Raw genomic sequence first — 23,115 nt, 5'->3', positions numbered from 1 at the left:
AAGTTGGCCAATTTCATGAAAGAACTATTGGCATGTGGGAGGGAATCACAGTACTGAGAGAAATCTAAACGCATACGAGGGAATAACAATCAAAGCTCCACAGATATATTAAATACACAAACAGATGAAATACATTAACGCTCTGCGAGGCCTGAGCCGATTATGATACTGCCATTTCCTGGATACCCCACAGTCCGTAGCCTCCACACAGCCCATAGCATCTTGCCTATAAGAGTGGTGATAACCAATCCAAGCCCTTACCAGGCCTCCTTAGATTATCAATACAATGTATCACCATTGCTAAACAGGACTAACCATGGGTAAGTGCCAGGCAGTGGCTGTCCCCACAGGAGATGTCCACGATGCGTGTGCATGCCAAATCTTCAATGAGCTTTGGTCGCAAGGCAGTCGCCTCTGAAGAGCCACAGCCAAGGCAGGCCCCGCAACCCCATGCATAGAGCTGTCAAAAATGCAAACTCTGATAAAAAAAAACTATTCGGCACTTTTAACTAAAATTCGTGCATACAATGACAACTTTTCAAGTAAAAATTACATTTGATGTTAACAATTCTAGTTCATTTAAATAACATTTTTATTTTTAATAACATTTCTGATTTTTCAGAAAAGCATCTTTACATTACAGTATTAAACATTTAGTCTTACGAATAAGCAGGTGGAGGTGTAATTTTCATAAATGCATTTTGAAAATCAATAAGTTAACATTTTGGACTGAATTTACAGTGTTACAAAATTATCTTTAACAGACTTCACAATGAACTAGCAATACCATTTTTTAAAAATGGACAGAATAGAAACTAAAAACTGGTTTGTGCAAACCAACCCATTCTGACCTGGCCAGTGGATGTCAGCGCTAGAGACGACTGGCTACCCGCACAAACTTTGCGAATAAACATCCCTTGCAAGGCTTCGATGACCTTCGGCTTGTACACTCTGTTTGTATCTCCATGACCAAGTTTTCCTGTGAAAAGGAGCAAAATAAAAACTGGTTATATACCGTTTTCCCCTGTTGTAGAATTGTTTCCTCTTATTTATATATGGCAGTTTTATATATATTAAAACGCAGTAAAAAACGATACATATAAAAATACATTATTCTTAAACATAAAATGTACCATTGTCTCCTCCACCAAAGGACCAGACAATACGTCCATCCTGCGACACAGCAATTGTGTGGGAGCTGCCGCACGCGACTTGCCCCACGTTACTAATGTCCTTCACCAGGGTAGGGATGTTCCGGCTGTTGCTGTCTCCATGTCCTAAAAGTTGAGCAAAATGCCATGACGATCAAACCTTGAATATGGTAACCAAATTACAAAACTTGCAAATCCATACAAAGATTAGTACGCCAACGTTCTAGTGTGTGTATTACATGTGCAAATAAAACCTTTTTGGATAATCGTCTCTAAAATCACGACCTTTCTGGTGATGTGCAATTGTGCATTTTTGTGGCCCGCTTAGTGCTGTGGTGACTGTAAATATAGCAGCTGTATGCCTGGTGTTTACAACAGCAAAAGAAAAATTTTATATAATTGTCAATGCAAAGGAAAATATCTTACTCGCCCTGTATTTTGTAAACACATTCATTTTATCTAGAGGAGTCAATATTCTATTGTCTAGTGACATATTTAAATGACTCTCCATTCCCATGTGTATTGCATTTTGCAGGGAAAAACCTTGATAAATTGTCCGAAGAATGTTATGACCAAAAGTAAAAAAAAAAATTTTTTATAAACGTGACAAAAAATTATTACCATACAGTATTTCTAAAGCAGGGTGTCCGCAACTCCATTCTTTGTGAAATACCATACTATGTTTACCAGTCTACTCCCTATTCAAATTAACTCCTTCCAGGCTGCACGTGCCCGATGCTTGTTTTACCCATCCCAAGTGATGTGCTAAGCAATTAATGCCATCTGCATTCATGGAACGATTGAGCATTAATTGCTTAGCGCATCACTTGGGATGTGTTTAACTTGGGATGTGTTTAACTTGGGACGTGTTGAACAATAGTCAGTCGTGTGCAGCGTGGAACGCGTTTCATTTGTATTTGAATGGGGAGTAAATTAGTAAACGTGGAAATACATAGCGTGGTGGGTCACGTAGACTGGGGTTTGGGAAAATGCTTAAAAGTCAATAATTTTCTTTCTGGAGCACATGAATACAAATAAACAAGAAAAAATGCTTCAAATTCACAAAGACTCAAAACTATATATGATATTAATTTTTAAATGGAACAGATTCATGCAAAACACTCTTAAAATGGAATTGGCCAAACATCACAATGCAAGTCCTTCCTCAAAAACTCTTCAGATTCAGTGAGGCTTTTCTGGACAATTAAATTATATTATTCTTTTAAGGTATATTACTCAGTATACAGAACAAACCTAGTCTGCCAAAGTCCCCTTCTCCCCATGTGTACAGCTCCCCATCCTCCGTGACAGACGCACTGTGCCTGTAGCCAGCAGACACGCACACCACCACCTGCAAAAAGAATACCATTTGGTATTAACACCGCCTTATGAACCATATTCACTGCAGCCAACTGAAGAAGACTGGAGAATCTTTTTTTTACTTGTTCAATATAACAACGTTGGTAAAGTTAGTAGATCAAATGTCACTTTAATACACAGTATCAAATGTCAGATTAAGAACATGTTTGTTTTGCTCAGAGTCAGTTGGCGTAATACGAAAAAGCCCCACCTCCTATTGAAACTTCCTTACAAGTTGAATTTAAATACAATACCCTTCTAAGACACTTTCTGAAAATGCAGGCATTTTATTCATGAGCCCTATATCCTAAACATCTCCAGTAGATCCATCTACATCAGTTCACAATTATAAGTCACTGGCTCTCCTTGGTGGTAAAACTGGAATGCAATATTTGTGAGATCAACATACAATTACTTCATACAATTTAGACGAATGCATCTAAATACGACTATATTCTCAAGATAATGTGTAGAAACAGGTGGCAATTTCTTTAATAGGAGGAAGTCAATCAAAGACAGAGGAAAAAATAAGAACTTGTGCTTGGAATTGAACAGGAGCAGGGAGTCAATTGCACAGAGAGTTGGAGGGAGTTCGAGACCATTTGGTCAGCAGACGAGAAAGAGCAATCCACCACAGAGCGAATATTAATTGGGCGCTTCTATAGAAGCCGTGGTTAATGGAGTGAAGAGTGGAGGGGAGTAGAATTAGATAAGATAAGAAAGATAGCCAAGATAAGTCGATGGAATGTAATTTGAAATGATCTGGGATTGGATTGGGAGCCATTGGAGAGATTAAAGTAGTAGGGTTGTTTCATTTACAGATGCAGGTGAGAGGTCTAGCAGTGGAATTTTGGATAATCTGGAGTTTGGAGGTGAGTGATTTGTAGAGGATTTCAATAGTCAGTATATAATGAAGGTCTTAGTGGCAGCTAGCGCAAGACATTTGCAGATGTAGGAGATTTAGCATACAGATTGGAGGACTTTTTTAAGGACTACATTTTTCTGGGAAAAAAAGCCTTCAGCATTACCAGCGTTATATGCAAGCAGGCGAGCAATTAATCCATGGAGTGCAAAAAAAACTGTCAGGTCACGTGCATCTCATGTATAAAACAGGAGAGGCGTCACCTGCAAACATGGATAATCTGTCCTCCAAAGCAGAAATGTCATTATGGTTAGTTAGGGAAATCCATAGGTTGGTGAAAGTGTCTTTTAATTGTTTAAAGCATCCAAGGGCCATGGTAACACGAGCTGCCTTATCCCCATGTGGCTCCACACTTCACCACAAAAAGTTGCATCTCCTTCGATGACCAAGCCGAGTAAGAAGCAGTCAGCGTAAAGCTTCATGCCACAGTTCAGGCATGGAACAAGCATTAGCCACAATTTATTTCACATCAATGGTGCAGTGGAGGCACAGATAATTGCTGCAATAAGCACCACGCAGCAACTACATATTGAAGGCAACTAAATAAAAAGCAATGTCAACTGCTCTGTTGCTTTTTGAACCAGGAGATTGCTCCACAAATATACTGCTCCATAGAAGCTAAAACTTAATGTGCCTTATGGGAAGTGGTGCCACACCGTGGACACTTCGTTTCCAGCCGTAATGACACTGAACGGGTGTCATCTGGTGTCCAAAAAGTCTTAATCCATGGGGATGATGGAGCGACTGTGGATCTTCTGGAAATAATTCATGCCAAAATAAAAAAAAATATGCCGAACCCAAAAATGTAATGCTTCCGGGACTGTTACTATGATTCACGAATAATGGATTAAGAGGAACACATACAATGTATGACAACTTATATATTTTAAGCCTTTCAGATCCATTTGCCAGGAATATAATTACAGGACAAACCTTGCCCTGCAGTGGCCCTTGGATCAGCTTGGGGTACTTCTGCGTTGAGCTATTGCCATGGCCCAGCTTTCCATAGTCACCATCACCCCAGCTAAACACTTCTCCTTCCATGGTTACAGCCAGTGTATGACCATCGGAGCCTCTGGATGACGAGATCTTCTTGACGGCGCGCTGAGGCTCAAAGGTTAACTTCTTGAGTGTCGACTGGTTGTTGGAGTCACCCAGTCCCAAACGTCCATAACTGCCCTTTCCACAGGCTCGCACCGACCCGTCGACTGCAATGACGAATGTGCAGTACTGACCCGCTTCAATCTGCCCAGGAAAGAAAATATTCAAAATTACACACAGGAACAAGTTGAAAAGATGACCTTGTAAAATAATCATTTAATGCAGAGTTTCTCAACCAGTGGGGTACGCTCTTAAGTCTTCCAGGCAGGTGCAGGCCGAGGCATGGATTCTGTGCATGGGATATTATTAATAAAATGGCTCAGCAGCCAGTAGGCTAATGATGTCCACTCCACTAAATCAAGATTGAGCCATATATGAAGTTTATTATCAAGAGGGATATCCCAACATGTGCAGTTCTGTATGCAACAAGTACCGTGATTTTATGCAATGTTTTTTCTAAACTTTTGAATAACGCGGACAGCAGCTGCCACCGTTTTAAGCTTCAACCTATGATGGTTGGCTTTTGACCAAAACTGCATTCAGGCAATAACTGGCACAGAGGTGTCACCTTTCAAGAGTAATAAACTACTTTCCAAGAATAGTTTGGTACTTTATTTTAACGTGAAATTGCAGACATTAAGGGATGTTAAACTTTGAATAAGAGAAGTGAGCTTGGGCAGAACATGTCACTAGAAGGGATGGCCAGTGGTCGAGACGAAAGATGGGAGTGGCAGCAAGAGGAAACAAGTCCGAAATGTTCATCGCATTTTCATTTATAGGTTAGATCGGTGTGCCATGGTGGGGCTGGGGGGAGGTAGGGGGGTCAGAGACCAGTAGTCTAAAATGGTTCCTGCCACACCAAAAGAGGTTAAGAACCACTGATGGGAGGCACAATGATACAATGATAAATGTGTTGCATTTTTTTTTTATATATTAAGCCTGACATTTATTTAAGCATTAGGACTCCTGCAGTGTAACATACAACATATACCGGAGTTGCACAGGAACATTTAAAAATTCTGTTTCTGAGATGTTCACGTGGTCTGTTGCTACATATAATTTGTTTTACTTATAAGTATTTACTTCGAGCACATCCAAAGAAAACTGTTTGTGTTATTGAAGAACAATGAAACATGGCAAGTTTAAAGTATGTGCCCTTTCAGGTTATAGAATGAAGACAAGAAAATCATTATTAGACAGGCACATGTAGAAAATGTATCAAATATTATCCATTAAAAACCCCTTTAGACAAATAAAAAAAACTGGCACTTTTCTTATTTAAAAAAACACCGTAAAAATATAGATTCTCTGAAGAACATGGCATTTTTCTAACAATTGATTTCCAGAGACAACTGCTGGCCCAAATAGATGGTGTGCAAGTCACTTTTGAACAAACACGATATTTATAGGATTGGTGATGAATTATTAATCAACTCGGCCGTACCGTTTGAGCATTGGCAAAGCCCGATGCCATCTTGGGTTGCAATATTTTCTCCTGGGCTCCTTCAGCAAGCTGGTGGCTGCTGTTGCTGCCCCACACGTACACCTCGCTGGTCTCCGACACAACGGGGCTGTCACCGGTCTGCCCCCCGTCCGCATTCACACAGGAGCGTGTGTAGTCCGATGCCATTTGGCAAACCTGTAGACCAGTCACAAAATATAGTGCAGGACACCCTTGAATATCACGGGTTTAATGCTTGCGGTTTCAACCTAGCCATCAGGGGAGTTAGTTTTGGCCTTTCACTGGTATACTATACCCAGAAATATTGTATCATCGACTCATATCGGGGTGTGGGGCGGGTTGGGCGAGGAACCCGAGGCAGTCAGTCGCACCTCAACCTTTGCAGTGCAAGCATCTCGCGGACAAAGACAAAGATCCCTCATATAGCTTTAATAGGCCGTTGCGGCAAGTGCTATTAGCGAGCACCGATGAAGGCCGGCATGGCAGACAGGGGGAGTGGGTGGCCAGCACCACGCCCAGCTGCCTTTTTTTCCCCAGTGGCGAAGTTTACACATCGCACCAAGTATTCATTTGAGGCCGAGTCAATCTAGGGGAGGCCCAGGACCAATTCAGATAATCGTCACATGTGTTGGGATTGAGCAGGAATCTAACTCGGGTTGCCGGGATCGTAGCACAGCACGCTAACCATAGCACTACCGTTCCCCACTCGCGTACAAACACATACACACCCACTTTACATAATCTGCATCGGTAAGTTCAGTATTTATATTTATTGTCTAGGAACGTATTTTGTATCGGGTTTTAACATGTTTAGTTCAAATATTTTTTGTTGTTGTTGATTTGGCATACAGTACAGTACTTATTTAAATTGTGATGCTTCCATTTTTGGTAGCCATGTACCCAACCCAATTATTTAGGTAAGGCTTAAGTTTTGAATATCGTGATATTCAAGGGTCTCCTGTACAGCATCAACCTCTTGTCATATGATGGCAGTCATACCAACAAAAACATTTTAGGTGTTACATTTTAAATTAAATATTATTCCAGTTTCAGACACCTGACACTTTCTGGCTGGATGACAACCAACACTGTTCAGATTCAGACATAGCAACAACCTCTTTGCCAAGTTATTAATGGAATGACATTCACATGGCACTGTATAAGAACACTATTCAATGCATTTAAAGATAAGTTCTAAACATCAATTCGCTACAAGATTTAAAGGAATAAATAACATAATTCTGACAAAAATACATTACTTATGAAGGTATTAAAATATATTTCACCCCAAAGACTCACTTGCTGCCTATCAATCAGTTAGATTTGCTCAAATGCATTTTGATGGCAATCTCAGACAAGAGGATCACAATGCACTTCTTGCAGAAATGCTAGTAGTGTTCACATGTAGAGGCTGTGTGCTCTTCACACAGTGTTTTGCATTAGCCAAGCTAATGTGCCCCATAATGTGGAATTGGAGACTCCACAAATATGGTTACCAGAGGCAGTTTTTGCAGCAGTGAGCATTGGTAACGAATGTGCTGAGGAGTCCTAATAAGGATGAAACTGGGTCCACAGTTGTCTATCATGAGCACTAATGCCTGTAAGCCAAACATTTGCTCACATTTTGACGGTAACCTAAGAAGGACCACAATGCCTTTTTTAAAGAAATGTTGATGTTTTAAATATATGCAGATGCCGTGTGCTTACGACACATCTAGTCACTATCAGGGTAGCTTATTGAACAAATGCTGCCAAAATTTCCCAATATCGGATATATATTCATGAACTCCATGGTAAAACATATCCTTGTCCATTTATTTTATTACACACAATCCACTATCAGTGTGTAATTTATTTGGTATAATTTTGATGTACAACATTGGAATTTATGGAGGTCCCTTGCCAATGATATCAGGCAATGAGGCAGAATTTCTTGAACAGGCCGTGCTCTGCAAATGGGACTCCGGTCAGACCTCATCCAACGTTAGCCTACTTTATTAAATACAGCAACCCCTCACCAACCGCGTAATTCATGTACCGGTACATACGGTGCATTATCTGTATACCAATTTACAAAACGCGGCCTAGAAATTTTGAGCATCCACAGGCAACCACAGGTCCGCAACACAAATTTAAATGTCGCGGGGCCGCAGTTCTCCGCGCCACCCATGCCACAGGGAGGTGTACTGGGACTGACGAAAAAAATGCAGCAGCCACACATCCTAACCTTTTTAAAGAAAATAACGACCACCACCGATCCAGCCAGCAGTGCCACTGCGCCTGTCTCCTCATTTGTCACCGATGACCCAGAGGAATAGAGGGAGGGTGGGGGCCTGAGCCCCTCCTCCTAACGACCCCTTCCCCCACCATCTTCATCATCGTTGTCATAATCATGGATTTAAAGCTAATATAACGTTTGTGTTTTATGTTATTGTGTAATGTACTATATTTTATTCGTGTTTAGTGCAGAAACAGGCAACGTAATTAAGCTATTACGAGTCTGACCGCGGTCGTGGTTCCCCCCTAACCCCTATTTCCCATAGGCCCTGTACGTTAGCAACTGCGGATATGCCTACCTCGGCCTTCTCCAGGAACCTAACCCCGCAGTTGACGAGGGATTGCTGTACTGCAAACGATTTGGAATGCACGTAGGCTAATGGACGAAACTAACATTTTATTTTTAGTTGGTGAAACAGAACCTTGTTTAATTGTAAAATAAATCTTGTTTGGACACAGCACTTCACTTTCAAAGCTCCGAGTGACAAAACAGACAATATTTGCTGAAGAGGAGTAACATGATAAGGTCTTTATGGCAATGACCCATTTTACATAGTAGCCCAGTTCCAGGGTTTTGGCTGCAATATCAACATCTATTGTCACAAGATCTATTTAACAAGACATAAAACAAATAGGCTGCCGAAGGGCATGGGTGACATACTTAAAAACGTATTTAGACACATTTATAAACAGGGAAATACCTGCCGATCACGTGATTTCTACCTTTGCAGACACCAAATTATGTCAAAGAAATCACTTTAATGCTCGAGAAACCCTGTAGGCAAACTATTTATGTTCAGCCTTTATATTTGTGCTCATGTTGCAGTTTGTCATGAAAATTATCTCCGTTAAAAACAGCATTGTAGGAGCTGAATTATCCATTATGAGGTGGGGAAAAAATTCCAAGGGGAATCAAAATATACCAAGGCAAAAATATCACACGTGATCGCTTCAGCCATCACATATCCTTGTTTGTACTGCTGCGAATGAAGTACAATTAGTGGTTCTTTGGTATATGTTTAACAAATGATCTTAATGTAACAAAACATATTTCTGGTGGAAAAATCTGTCTTACATTTGTAAAGCATTTAATTCCTCATGCATGCTAATGGCAACACTCTTCATATGAAATATATATTTGATTAAATCTCTGAAATCAACTACAGCCACTGCTTCCTGCATGCAAAATGCTGAGATTAGCCAATCCACAACGTTGTCATAGTTAAATCGAAATAAAGATTTGTCAAATGTTTTTTTTAATAAAATAAAGAACCTGCTAAGCCCATACAACACACGCGATCGAAACGTCGTAGTTTTCTGTTATTTTTTATTATTTTCTTTGAACCTATCTACGTGACTTTACCGAAAGTCCCAAGAATATCAATTCCTGCAGTCACGAAAGCTTAAGTCACATTCGAATCAAGTCAGAGACTTACTCAAAGTCATACTATGCAAGACCTATAATTGTCAAGGTTCCACAATGGGAAAACCCCATACCCTTCACACCTGGCAGGAGCAGAGTTACATGACATAGAAAATTATTTATTTTCAATTATTGTCTCAGTTTTTCAGACCATTACTTTAATATTGCTCAAATTCCATTCATGCCAATTCACACGTGTCTTGAGCTGGGATGCAAATATAAATATTTACGAGAGTTGACAGGGGTAGATAGGCGAATTGGAGTGACATTTCTCAGTAGGCTCCACAGTAAATTGAAAAGTTATACGCACATAAACACAATGTATAATGTATAGCACAAGTACATAAGGAGGCATACAAAAAGGTAATTATTGTATTTTCTTCCATATACAAGTGTCTGGTAATCTAAACCTTTTAATAAATCACCGCACTATTTATTCTTTGCAATGTTTTCCTAAAAAAGACCAGATCTCTTCAAATTAAATGTGGATGCTGTACTGGAAAAAGTATCACTGCCAAGTGAGCTTAGTGACCGGGAAATGTTTCTTACCTCCTCAAACAAACACATTGCAGCCTGGTAGAGACAGCAGAGGCCATCAGGTGTTCGTTTGGGCTCTCTCCACTGGTTGTGCTCAGAGGACGTACCCTGAACACACACACACAAATGCAATCAAGGGCATTAGCTTTCCAACAATAACTTTTAAACAATGTTGTCAAATCCGGTTAACTGTGCAGTCAAATCTCACCATGGAGCGCCTCATTTGTGTGAGCACACTCATGAAGCAGTCGTATCCAATCATGCCCTCCAGACTCATCGATTGATGTGCAGGCTCCAAGGAGACTATGGAAGCTGCAGTTGTGGAAGTGGTAGCAGCTGTTGTGGTGGCAGCCATAGTTGAGTCAACATCAGGTACTTTCCCTCCAGAGGCTGCCAAGGCCATCTCAATCCACTCGAGTAGATAGCGCAGGGAGCCCCGTTGGGCTGCCAGCCCCAACAGCAGTTCACAGGCCAGGCGGCGGCCAAGCACGTCAGCGCCCGACGATGCCATTGTAACTCCCTTGAGAAAGGCAGTCACCTGAGCCAGGCAATCCAGCCCCATAGGTGGGAGCTTGCTCTCATTGGCCAGGGAGAGGGGTGGTAGAGACCCTAGTACCTCGACTGCTGTGCTTAGCACATCATTGCACAAACTTGGGTTTGGACCTGGCAGTGCGACTGTGAAAAAGAGAGGTCAACAATGCGTACAATTAGACAAATATTTTAATCAACTCTATGGTCAAAGTTTAATGATAAACATACCTACAAACTCAATTTCATGGTCACAATGATGCACTAAAATGGACTCCATTTTGTAAAAATATCGTTAAGACAGATTCCACTGTTTATAATAAGATTGGTATGCAGTAAGTTGATTGCACATGTTAGTGCATTTGAGAAAAATGTGATGTGATCTTTCAATGTTCCTTCTGGATTCCTACTGTCGAAGGGTAACAGGAAGCTGTTTGAAAAAAATGTGGTATAGGAAATAAAATAAGCCACGTAGTTTTCAATCTTACAACAATGCATGCATTTCAAATGTTTATGAGTTTTTGCCAGACTAAAAAACACACCTTAAAAATAATGCTGTTTACTCCAAAATGTTTTATGAAATGGAAAAATCATAACCTGGTGCCTGGGAAGGCAAGTGCCAACTCTGACGCAGCAACGCAAACAGCAGACTGAGGCCCGTCTTCACTCCCATCTCGATGAGCGCATCGGTTCCCGATCGTTGCCTCTCGCTTGCACTCCCTGCATCACCGGGGCCTGAGCCACCCTCTGGAGCAGACGCTTGTTGCTGGCGGGCACGTCCCCGGTCATGGTACTTGCTGGCGAGTGCATAGAAGATGCGTTGCAGTACGAGGAGGCGCTGCCGCAGGGTGGCGGCGAAGGGCGAGTCTGAGCATACAGTCTTGGCGAGGGCCAGTTGGCTGGCAAGCAGTGCTCCCAGGTAGTGTTCCTGCTCTTCACTTGACAGCGACTCCCGCTCAAAGTCTGGCAGTTGGGGGCCTTTCAGCCTCATCACCTGCAGCACCACCACCATCATATTAATTGTATTCAACATTTGGTGATAAACAAGCAAGGGGATACCCTAGTTGCAAAAACTAAAATACTTAAATGGAAATATGGAAGATACGAATGGAAGATTGTGATTATAATTGAATAAAAATATACTTTACAGCTTTCTCAATCCACTGCCTGATTAACACCCCCCCTATGCATTGTCATCCATAGAGATTGCGTCAACATACTTCATCACGCTGGACAGCACAGGCTGGTGGAGGGTACTGAGAACTGATTCAGATATCACTCGTCACTGATGTCAGCCATAGCCATTCGCTAACCTCATTGCCTTAGACAATTAATCATGACACACGAATACATAAAAATAAGAAGACAAATTTAAACTTGTGCCATTATATTCTAACCTAAATGACCTAGAGAGCTATAATGAACTTGAAAAATGCTGCTGGTTTAGTTAGAACGAGAAGTGTACATCGGACTCCTTCCAACAGAGACAAAACTCGGTACAATACTCTTAAAAATTGTGTCGTATAATTGCTTAATATTAGTCACTTTTCTCTAGAGAAACGTCCAAAAGGTACAATACCTGTTGTGGTAGCGCAACAACTTCCTTATTAGCTAAGAGTCGGTCATAAAGGGCAGATGCCCCTTCTCGTGTGGTGATGGACTCGCTGTCTTCAAGTACCCAAGAGCCATTGAGATGTTCCAGCCACTTCAGCTTCACGGGAGGAATTACATTCGCCATCTTATCTTCACTGAAAAATGCTGCTAATTGGAGTACAACAGGGTCAAAATAAAACAATCCTTAGGCCGCAGTCTTTTGCTCAAATTATCCAGTACAGAAGTAAAATGCAAACATCAACCCTCAGTTTTCTACAAGATGAAAGACAATAGAAAAATCACGATCTGTACTTAGAGGGCACTTGCTTTCAACTCAAAGCACACAGCCATGATGTCCTTATATTACCACCATGAATTATAGCCACCATTAATTAGAATAATTAATAATCCTAGCACCAACTAAAGTGGTATAGTGTACCTTTAAAATGGCAGGCAGGGCAATGTTAGGATACTCGGAATGTCTGATGAAGACTGCATAGATTGTATTGCAGCCTGGCATTTGAAACGTGTTGGGGAAAAAACACATTAAATACCTGACTAAATAAGTTTCTGCTACCATGTGCTCAGCAGCAACTTCATATACAATAAGGTAAAGCCACGTATATAGCAATCGTCGTCAGGTGACAAAATATAGCGGGAGAGCTGCTAAGACAGTAAAAATATATGGCGGGGGATCTAAGGCAGGATTCATATTCTTGGTTCTTTCGGTAAAGTCACGTAGAAGGGAAATAATAAAATAATGAAAATAAAACATAATCAAATTCTCACGACGTTTCGGCCACAACGCAAGCAGAACCAAGAATATGAATCCCTGCAGTCACGAAAGCTTTAAATCGAAATCTAAGGCAGGATGTTATAAAGGTTTGAGATGGGTGTAGCCCAAGGGTAAATGGGCGGAGCTAAAGATGAAATTTGCATGTAAATGTAATATCGGAGAACTGAGCCATACCCACGACAATGAAGCTGTGGGGGTGGCCATTGCATTGAGAGATTAGCATGTCAATGTAAGAAATGTGTATGTAAATTTGCATGATCTTACATTTACATGCAAATTTAATCTCTAGCCCTGCCCATTTACCCTTGGGCTTGCACCCATCTCAAACATTTATAACATCCTGCCTTAGCAGCTCTACCGCCATATATTTTTCCTGCCTCAGCAGCTCACCTGATGACGATTGCTTGTGTTGCGATCGAAACGTCGTGATATTATTATTATTTTCTATCTACGTGGCTTGGCCGAAAGACCCAAAGAATATGAATTCCTGCCGTCACGAAGGCTGTAAGTCAAGATGTATAGACTAAGGTGTTTACTATTTGGCTTCAAGTGGGACCCATTTATTTAGATTTTTGCTCATCTACTAGAAAGCAATAAATTATATTCAGGGCACCACTGCTAGAATAAATACAATACATTTTACTAGAATGTTTTTCATATACAACTGTGCAGTTATGCAAGCAATGTCTCTACCAGTTATACAATCACATTCTTAATCAGGGTACATTCAATGTTTGACTTCTCTGAATGGATATGACTGTATAAAATGGAGTTTGCTTAGTGCACCAAACATGCTCTGGAATAAAGCAATGCATTGTTCAACTCTTGCACACTCGGCTTAAAAAAAGAATGCTAAACAGAATTCCCATAGCACCATAACTTTTGTCAGTTTCGAAAACTGGCAATGGAAATTTAACAAGAATATAAAAAAAAGTTTTACAATGTGCTGTTTGTAAAACTTTCAATAGCTGGTTAATTTATAAGACAACACTTAAAACGGGTTATCATGTACATTCCAGTTAATAGACAAAAAACATATTTGAGAGTGCCAGTGAATCCAATGTTTCTTGTACATACTCTGCCTGAAGAGTTGGTTTGCAAAAACTATTTAATTGAGGATGTGATCATTGCTATGATGGAAGCTTCCACACATGCTCAAAACAATTAATTCAGCCACTGTAACTGTAATTGTCCTAGGGGCATGGCTCATGCTTCAGATTCAAATATTTTCTCCCCCCATTTCTTGTTCCACAATTCCACAAATATGTTATGGTGTACTGTGATGTGACGACGCGATGGCGGGCTCTTTGTGAGACAGTTGGCTTTAAGAGACTGCACGAGTTGCGAGAAAGGAGAGGATCATGGCCAGGTCATGAAAAAGGTGTTGTGTTCGCATGAATTTATTACAGTACTGTAATAGAAAAATATTATTCAGTGGTATTTTATTGTTTACCCAAAAGATGGATTGGAACAACCTAGTGCTGCCTCGGCTCAGGTAGCCCAGCCAGCCAGTTGCTCCTTCTACATTATATGAAGGCAACTCTTAATTTCTCTAATATTCTTAAAAAAAAAAGAGACATTTTGCAATATTTATTTTGCCTAATCATTTTTCCGCTTTAAAATATTACATTGTAAACTTATTTACTTGGCATATTGATGACTTACAATTTAGAAACTGTGCAGTGAATGATGCATAACAATGGTAAACAAATTTAATATATTATTTTTCCGGATTTTGCCACTCTATGGTAGATGTATTGTGATCAGATAGTGGTGCCCTTGCACATCTGCACCTTAGAAGAGCACGGAGTTGTTATTTTTTTTACCCTCAGAGGTTGTAAATACAAGTTAAATTAATTGAAGGATAAAAATGCAGGATGATGATTGTAATATGAATCATGGGAATGTTTGCAAATGGGTAGAATGACTGTATATTGGACAGAAGCAAGTTTGTGAAAACATCAAGTGAATACAAGCAATGTTGCTTGTACGAATTAAGAAATTATCACTGGTCAGTCTTAAGTGTGGGTAGAGCTATTCAATAACACGTAAGTCTAATTTGCACTTCGTGAATACCTATTTGGTACAAACATTTTACAAAAAATTATAAAAGTAATCTCACGTGTTGTCTCTTATCAGCCACATTCCTAAATGAAAGTAACCGTTATTCGTCTCAATGCAGCCATTCTACCAATTATAAACATTTCCACAATTCATATAATTGTCCAATTGCAATTTTATGCTTCGATATATTTAACTTTTCTTTATACCCGGCCTAAGTGGACAAATCAACAACAAAAAATCTGGAGGATCTTCAACTGTATTATCTTATCATGAGGCATTTGACATCAGTAAAACAAACTGGAAAAAAATACTGCACTGGCAACAGCATCACATATCATTAGCTATGCATCTTTTAAAAACAATACATTGGCATAGGTCACATAATTATGAAGACTCGTTAAAAACACCCTATTTTGTCACCACCAGATATTTTTGATTGGGTAACATGTGCAAAAAACACGGGCTCAATAGCTTTTACTTCTAAAACTATTTACAACATTTATTCACTTGAAAATATCACATTCACATAGTTACAAAAAAGTATATAATACATCAAAAGATCACGTTTAAGAGGTAATCAGGTCTAAAGCTGTCGAGGCCACCAGACCTTGCCAACGATTTAAATCTTTTATCAGATCTTGCAGCTACAACGGGAATATGTTGTGGTTTAATACATGAAAAGAAAAATACTTCAATACAATTTAAAGCAGTCTGATCGACTGATTGGTGATGAAGAGAAATCAATAAATTAAGTCCTGTTTTACATTGATATTACCAGGTTGAACAAAATAAGTTGAAAAATATGTTTGAGGTGTTTTTAAACGAGGCTGTACAAGCACATTTCAGCCCAATATTCTCAGGTCAAATAAGTAATATGTTTCACACTGTGTGGGTTTCACTTTATATTTTAATTAACAATTTCCTCAAATGACATTGGAGAAAAGTGCTTCAGTGGTTTATGTTATTGCCTTTTGGCTACACTTTAGCAAGACAGCAAGTAATAGTCCTCCTGAGGCCTTTAGTTTTCCAGTTAGCTGCCAAGCTTCCTTAATCAAGTTCTGTAAGATGACACTGTTTGTCATAGACCACATGAGCGTAGAACTGGCAGCCCATGATGTATAGAGAAATTCCTAGAACATTACTTATGTAAGGTTTACAGTCTTTATAAAAGATGTTAAAAAGGTACACAGCTGACTTATTTGGGTCACTGCGGTCTATGTGATTAAAAATGTTAAATCGGAGCGGTTTCTTGGGGCCATATTATCAAGCTACAACCTCAAAAATAGTTTAAAATGTTACCTATACATGACCAAACATTTAGCTTTTTCGAGCTGGTGGCTTAGTTATGGCCAAGAGTATTTGGCATGCAATGTGGTCACATGACATGCAAGGCAGGAACAGATGTGTCCTTCTTGCTGTTTGTGAGCACACCTTTGTGTTGTTAAATATCCTATGTTGTTTACCTACCTGCACACTTTTTCATCATTTACATAAAGTGTTGTCTTTGAATCAATGCTCAACAGTAGCACGTCATATAAAATAGTTCCCATCCCTCTAGGCATAGTAATCATAATACTAAAATACCATAGCAGTTCACCTCACCTGAATGTCAGTGGAGCAGCAGAATTCAAACAGCAATATTGAATAGATTCTAATACTAAATACAAATTTCCTGAACTACCAATTTCAAAAGCACATTAGGGAATTAAAAACAATAGTTAAAACGCACAAAAGATAAACCTACTATTTTTGTGATGTTTCAATTGTCGTTTCAGGTTTCAAATGTCAGCTGTGAAGTCATTATTGGCAGTCATACAAATTTGCAATCCATGATTTCTGAAAAATTCAAAGTAAAGTAATCAGTAAAAATCATTAAAATCTATTTATCATAGAGTATGTTCACAGGGCACACAGCAGTTTCATGAAGGGTGTCGTTTTCAAAATGGCCTGGTCTCTTAAAATAACGATTGCATTTCACTTACACAGCACACGTGCTTTAAGCACCTTCAACAGCGCACGTCTATAAATGGAATACACTGCGTTAATTAAGAGTATTCTGACATTAAAACCAAGCTCATTGGCATAGCATATTTTTTTTAAATCGACTAGACCGGTACCCGTGCTGGTATCTCTGCAAGAGTAACCTACAAAGGAGGCACTGCAATGATCGTATTTAGATAGCAGTTATACGATGGGATATACCACAACCCAGATTGACATCCATTCTCCAAAATGTATCATTCATTACACAAACGCATCACAATTTGCACAAGCAGACGATATATTAGAAGCCCCCCTTTCGCACTGCACAACAGCGTTCCCCACTGCCTGGGCGTGTAAGTATTCACCCTATTGATTAGATTACTTGGGCTGCCGATACCGTTCAAAATATCGATTATTTTACGCCGTCTTTGTACCGTCTCGTTTGCGCTGTAAGAAACAAGTATATTTGCCTATCGTCTACATCTCGTTGGTACCGCCCAATATTATACCCCTACGGCCTCGGTTGCTGTTCCTCTCTCGTTAATAAACTGCCCATGTCTGTGTGTGTGGTAGTCTGTGATGTTCGTCTCGTTCGCACCTTCGCCTCCGTATTATTTGTTATGTTTGTACCGTGTCCCTCCCGACGGTACGGACGAGGCACAGCTACCAACCACGTTCAAGATGTCTCTTTTTTGCCTCGTGTGTTTGGTGCCTCGCGTGAGTCGGCACCCGAGGTGAGGCGCACATTGAAATCGCAATGACAGCACTGGATTGTAGTTTAAAGCAAGCAAAGACAAGATTAAGGACGATATCATCAAGCCTCGTGTAAGCTGCACCGCCTCGGTCGTGCCGTCATTCTAACACGTAGCTAAATTGCATGATACGAGCAAGCACGAAAACAATCATTTCTCACGAGCCCGATTATATACGTACACGGTGCTGGCAATGCTTGATATGTCACGCCTGTGTAAGCAATTGTTTGCAGCCTGAGAAAGGTATCCCGATAACGACACGGGCTAGGCCCAGACTCAGCCCCCGTCTCTATCCTGGTGGCTCCTACCGGTGACAGCGCGCGTCCCGCGGCAGAGCCCCGTGCAAGCCCGAGGCCATTCCCTTCCCCGTCAACCTCCCCCCTAACGCAAGCCACAAATCCGATTAACAACATCACAACAGCCTCGCTGGCGGACACCACCACCACAACAACAACCGCCACCATCACCACCACCACAGCCGTGTGTTGTTTGCTCACCTTGACGACCAGACAGAGGGACAGGCCCTCGCTAACGGGAGACGGAGCGAGATTCTCTGCCTCAAACCATTCCCTGCAGCCGCAGTCGCAGCAGCAGCACCACCACCAACAACAACCACCACCAAACGCCGGCTTCTCGCAACGAAAATATCCTCGGGGCGCCGCTTACGTGGAAGTTATAGGCGGATAGAGAGACGATTTCTGCCTGGGAGGCGTTTGTGACCAGTGGAAGTTTCTGTGGTTTTGTCGAGGGGACCGAGGGGGGCGGGGCTGGTGCACTGATCGCCCCCTACTGGGGGCTGCTGATGCTGCTGCTCGGGCCAGGGTCGTGACTTGCACAAAATTCTGAATCATCAGAATATTTAGACTGGTAGGAACCCCACTGTTTACACAAGCCCACAAGGGGATTGTTGTGTCCGTCGTGCAGGGAGGGGCTGGGTGGGGAGGGTGGGGCTGGGGAGGGGCTGGGTGAGGAGGGTGGGGCTGGGAGGGGCTGCGTGGGGAGGGTGGGGAGGGGCTGGGTGGGGAGGGGTTGGGTTGGGAGGGTGGGGCTGGGTGGGGAGGGTGGGGAGGGCTGGGTGGGGAGGGGCTGGGTGAGGAGGGTGGGGCTGGGTGGGGAGGGGCTGGGTGGGGAGGGGCAGGGTGGGGAGTGGGAGGGTGGGGAGGGGCTGGGTCGGGAGGGTGGGGCTGGGTGGGCGGTGGGAGGGGTGGGGCTGGGTGGGGAGGGGCTGGTCACCCCGTGATGCCCTTATAAAACTCAACGTTTAACCTACTCACGCATATTTGCGGAATACACCACGCCGCCCTTGACCCTGGCCATTGACCGAGCAACCCAACGTTCCTACCAGCTCCCTCCGCAGGAATTCGTAGGGCAATGGGGTCATGATCGTGATCACGTTGATGAACTTCATCATAATTTGGTGTCGTAATTATAAACATCCCAATACGTTACTCTCATTGTGCCGTATTCGTCATCTTCGCTCTCGTCAAAATTGCCCTTTCCACCACCAACTATCTCCACCATCATAATCCTCACCCCAGCCCTCCACTATCATCTCTCTTTCCGTCTTCGCCCTCATTTATATTCTCACCATCATGCTAATTAATCACACTTACATTTACAAAGAGACACGGCGCGATTTCAAATAAGGCCTTTGGCAACTAAAAATACAACTGAATGTAGGGAGAGTCCCTGCCAAGTAGGTGTGGGGAGGGTGTTTTCTAAGGAACAGTCGCACTAACTATAATTTAGAAGTCAGTTACATAAAACAAACTATTACTGGTAGGAACCTCCTGGTTACACCAGCCCACAGGGGATTATTATGTCCGTCGTGCAGGGAGGGCTGGGTGGGGAGGGAGGGGCTGGGTGGGGAGGTGGGGCTGGGTGGGGAGGGGAGGGTGGGGCTGGGTGGGGGTGGGGAGGGTGGGGCTGGGTGGGGGGTGGGAGGGGTGGGGCTGGGTGGGGAGGGGCTGGTCACCCCGTGGTGCCCTTATAAAACTCAACGTTTAACCTACTCACGACGGCTTGTCCCCGCCATCACAGTCGGGCATATTTGCGGAATACACCACGCCACCGTTGATCCTGGCCAATGACCGAGCAACCCAACGTTACTTACCAGCTCCCTCCGCAGGAATGTGTTTAAATGAGTGCCAATCGCGGATATATGCAACTACCAAACCCGTCGGGGTTGAACTTTGAAGGTAGCCTGGAGATAGCAGTGCAGCAAGTAGGTTCTCTAACCCATTTGTGTGGATACAGTCCGGTATTTGGGTTTCTCCAGCTACTTGTGTTTTCTCCGACATCCAAAACTCTTGTGAAGGGAATTGCCAAAACATTACAATGCAGGGGCTTCGTGAAAAAAAAAAATTGAGCCTCGAGAAATGCTTCCATTGCACAATTGTACAGTGAAGTGTATTACAAATGAACCTTATGCCGATATTAGTACCCCGGCTCTCGCATAATGTCCGTGATGCAGTCATTTTTATTATTGTTACACGCTTTTTTTTAATTATTGCACGCTTTTCATTATTTTATTATTGCACGCTTTTTATTATGATATGCTTTTTTATTTTTAACTCACTATGTCGGTTGTTGTATCCTCAAATATTGTAACTACATTTTTACCCACGTCCCAATGTGGTATCGACTGCAAACTTGGTATACTTATGTCATACAGATGAAAATACTATCTTCTATCATTAAATATAAAACAAAATGTATACATTATTTTATATGTTATGTTTCGGCTTGGGTCTAATTGTACCCGCTAAACTGACGTTGGCTGTAAATCACCAAGGCCCCTTACCTTATGGCAAGCTTCGGGGCCACTTCCTGGAATCGTGGAGTTCTTTCATTATTCGTACGGTACATTTCATTAAAGCGTAAATTTCGATTTAAAGCTTTCGTGACTGCAGGGATTCATCTTCTTGGTTTTTTCGGTAAAGTCACGTAGAAGGGAAGTAATAAAATAATAAAAATAAAACATAATAAAATTAAACAATTCTCACGACGTTTCGGCCACAACGCATGCAACCGTCCTTCACCTGAGGACGGCTGCTTGCGTTGTGGCCGAAACGTCGTGAGAATTGTTTAATTTTATTATGTTTTATTTTTATTATTTTATTACTTCCCTTCTACGTGACTTTACCGAAAAAACTAAGAATCATTAAAGCGTGTTTTAAAAAAAAGTTGTTTTTTTAATATTACTTATTTAGTCTGTTGATGGTCGGCGATGCATCAATCGGCTCATCTCGACGAGCTGTACACGATGCACTGTGGTGCGTGCGAGCGTTCAGGGTTTCAGCGCAATCGTCCTCGCTGCGTTTCGACATCGCGGAGTGGCGCCGATGTCGGATTGATTGGCACACCAGTCGCGGAGTTCAGTACACCCGTGGGAAAAAAATAGTGTCCCAGAAATAAAATATTTCATTATCTCGGACATTTAATATTATTTGGTACCCTGGGGTACCGCCATAAGGATCAAATACCCATTTCATTTTCATCCAGGACAGCTTTTGAGACGTTCAAGGTTTCTGTATTTTGGAAATATACATAATCAGGACGTCATTTCTAACTTAATATTTTTTGTAAAGTTTGGCGTAAGGAACTACCACTGCAGTAAAGTAACAGATACTCTTACCCATTATCCATACTGGTGTATCCTTTATCCCTAAAATCGTATGATTAGGTATTTATAAATGTTTAAGTACAAACTAAGAAGGAATGGATGTGGTGTGCCAAAATAATACCTGAAACAGTGTTCCGGACTGCTCCGGCTGAAATTAAGCACTGATTTTCTAATAAATTTTATTTTTATATTTATATCATATTTTATATTCAATGATATGTTTTGTATTTTGTTACATTCATTGATGTTTATTATTTAATAGCTATTTCATAATACAGCCGCCTAACCCCACCAATTCACCAACGCTCACTGACCAGTGTGAAGTATGGTCAAACAACCCCCATGACTGACAAGGCATGGTGTGAGGGCTTCATCTGGCAGTGGATTGACAAATGGCTATAAATCATGTAAATATTGCTATTGCTATTTTGTGTATTGTGTTGGGATTTGCTGTTTTCTATACCTCTAGTACAATGTTACCATTAAACCCAGATCTTCCAAAAAGGGAAGTTTATGGTCTCAATTAGCTCTGATTGGGTTATAATTAACGGGAATATTTTTCAGGAGGGTCATACCTTGAGGTGCATGGCCAATTCATAGCTTACAAGTGTTTTTATATGTGGGATAACACTAAAAAGGTCTGCATAGATGGGCCCATTAACCTTTTATGCCGTCTGACCACGCAGTGCAGAGGGTGTGAAAGTTTAACAAATCTGTACGTGGATTTAACAATACTGTATCTCTGAAGCACTGGATTACATGTGTGTGCCACAGCTGATGAGGTAGTTTTTTAAACTTCGTTTTCAGTGGACTTTTATTTTAATATGCTAATTTCACTCCATATTTTGCTTGTGGGATTTGACAGATGGTTTTCAAAAGGCATGTAACAATTCGATGATTGTATTTTATTTTCATGTTCAAGAAACAGCCATCAAATCGTACCCAAAATAATCATTTGTGTTCCATTTACCATATGCAAGTTTGAAGTTTTTTTCTTTTATGCGAATTAAAAAGTGCACAAAGAACAAAGGACTGTGCATGTTTGGAATTACACTGACAACTAAAAATGCGTGGATAAATAAACAAACACAAATCATAGAACATCGTATTGCTCGTTAAGAAATTAAGTTGGTCTGGGCATGATATAGTATTATTCGAAGGGATGAAGGTCAGTAGTTCAGACAAATTACAGTGTAGAACCATGAAATAAGTTTGCGTGCAAGAACAAGATTGTTGCATCATGGTCATCTTTAGAGATAGTAATTACTTGGTAAATCCCAATCTAGCAGTTGATAGAGCATGGCTGATGGTAATGGATGGATGAGACATTACAAATGAGATATTGTAGTAAAAAGAAGATGAGACACAACAGAGGTGGGCAGTGCAGACAGAACAAAAGAAAACAAATCTACTCTGGAATCAAATCATGACCCCAAATCATGGCAAGGAATCAAATTGAGAGTGAAATTAATGCCGCTGTAAAGGCTGTGCTTGGCAGCCATCAGAAAATGTTGAGTTGAAGAACTTGTAGTGCCAGCCCAA

The 23,115-nt window shown here is 41.3% G+C and overlaps 1 protein-coding gene across 13 annotated transcripts in view; it reads right to left on the bottom strand.

The window, feature by feature from the left end:
* HERC1 (HECT and RLD domain containing E3 ubiquitin protein ligase family member 1) overlaps nucleotides 1-18,599 on the bottom strand; it is a 127,002-nt gene extending 108,403 nt beyond the window's left edge. For 9 of the 13 annotated variants that reach the window (XM_078884586.1, XM_078884649.1, XM_078884626.1 and 6 more), the window contains exons 1-12: nucleotides 18,446-18,599; nucleotides 16,958-17,049; nucleotides 12,340-12,518; nucleotides 11,358-11,754; nucleotides 10,441-10,907; nucleotides 10,245-10,340; nucleotides 5,978-6,172; nucleotides 4,366-4,677; nucleotides 2,406-2,502; nucleotides 1,134-1,277; nucleotides 852-979; nucleotides 316-460 (exon numbers count right to left, since the gene is read on the bottom strand). In XM_078884586.1, the coding sequence (XP_078740712.1) occupies nucleotides 316-460; nucleotides 852-979; nucleotides 1,134-1,277; nucleotides 2,406-2,502; nucleotides 4,366-4,677; nucleotides 5,978-6,172; nucleotides 10,245-10,340; nucleotides 10,441-10,907; nucleotides 11,358-11,754; nucleotides 12,340-12,498 (2,140 nt within the window). In that variant the 5' untranslated portion in view covers nucleotides 12,499-12,518; nucleotides 16,958-17,049; nucleotides 18,446-18,599. Of the gene's footprint in view, nucleotides 1-315; nucleotides 461-851; nucleotides 980-1,133; nucleotides 1,278-2,405; nucleotides 2,503-4,365; nucleotides 4,678-5,977; nucleotides 6,173-10,244; nucleotides 10,341-10,440; nucleotides 10,908-11,357; nucleotides 11,755-12,339; nucleotides 12,522-15,271; nucleotides 15,297-16,815; nucleotides 16,853-16,957; nucleotides 17,050-18,445 lie in introns of those variants that run through there. The other 4 variants (XM_078884591.1, XM_078884611.1, XM_078884604.1 and 1 more) reach the window with 4 other exon arrangements.
* Nucleotides 18,600-23,115: the final 4,516 nt, after the last annotated feature.

Source organism: Lampetra fluviatilis, chromosome 3 (genome assembly GCF_964198595.1).
Source record: "Lampetra fluviatilis chromosome 3, kcLamFluv1.1, whole genome shotgun sequence".
NCBI classification, from domain to species: Eukaryota; Metazoa; Chordata; class Hyperoartia; order Petromyzontiformes; family Petromyzontidae; genus Lampetra; species Lampetra fluviatilis.
Note: the sequence above shows the minus strand (reverse complement) of the source record. Positions and strands in the feature narration are given on the sequence as shown.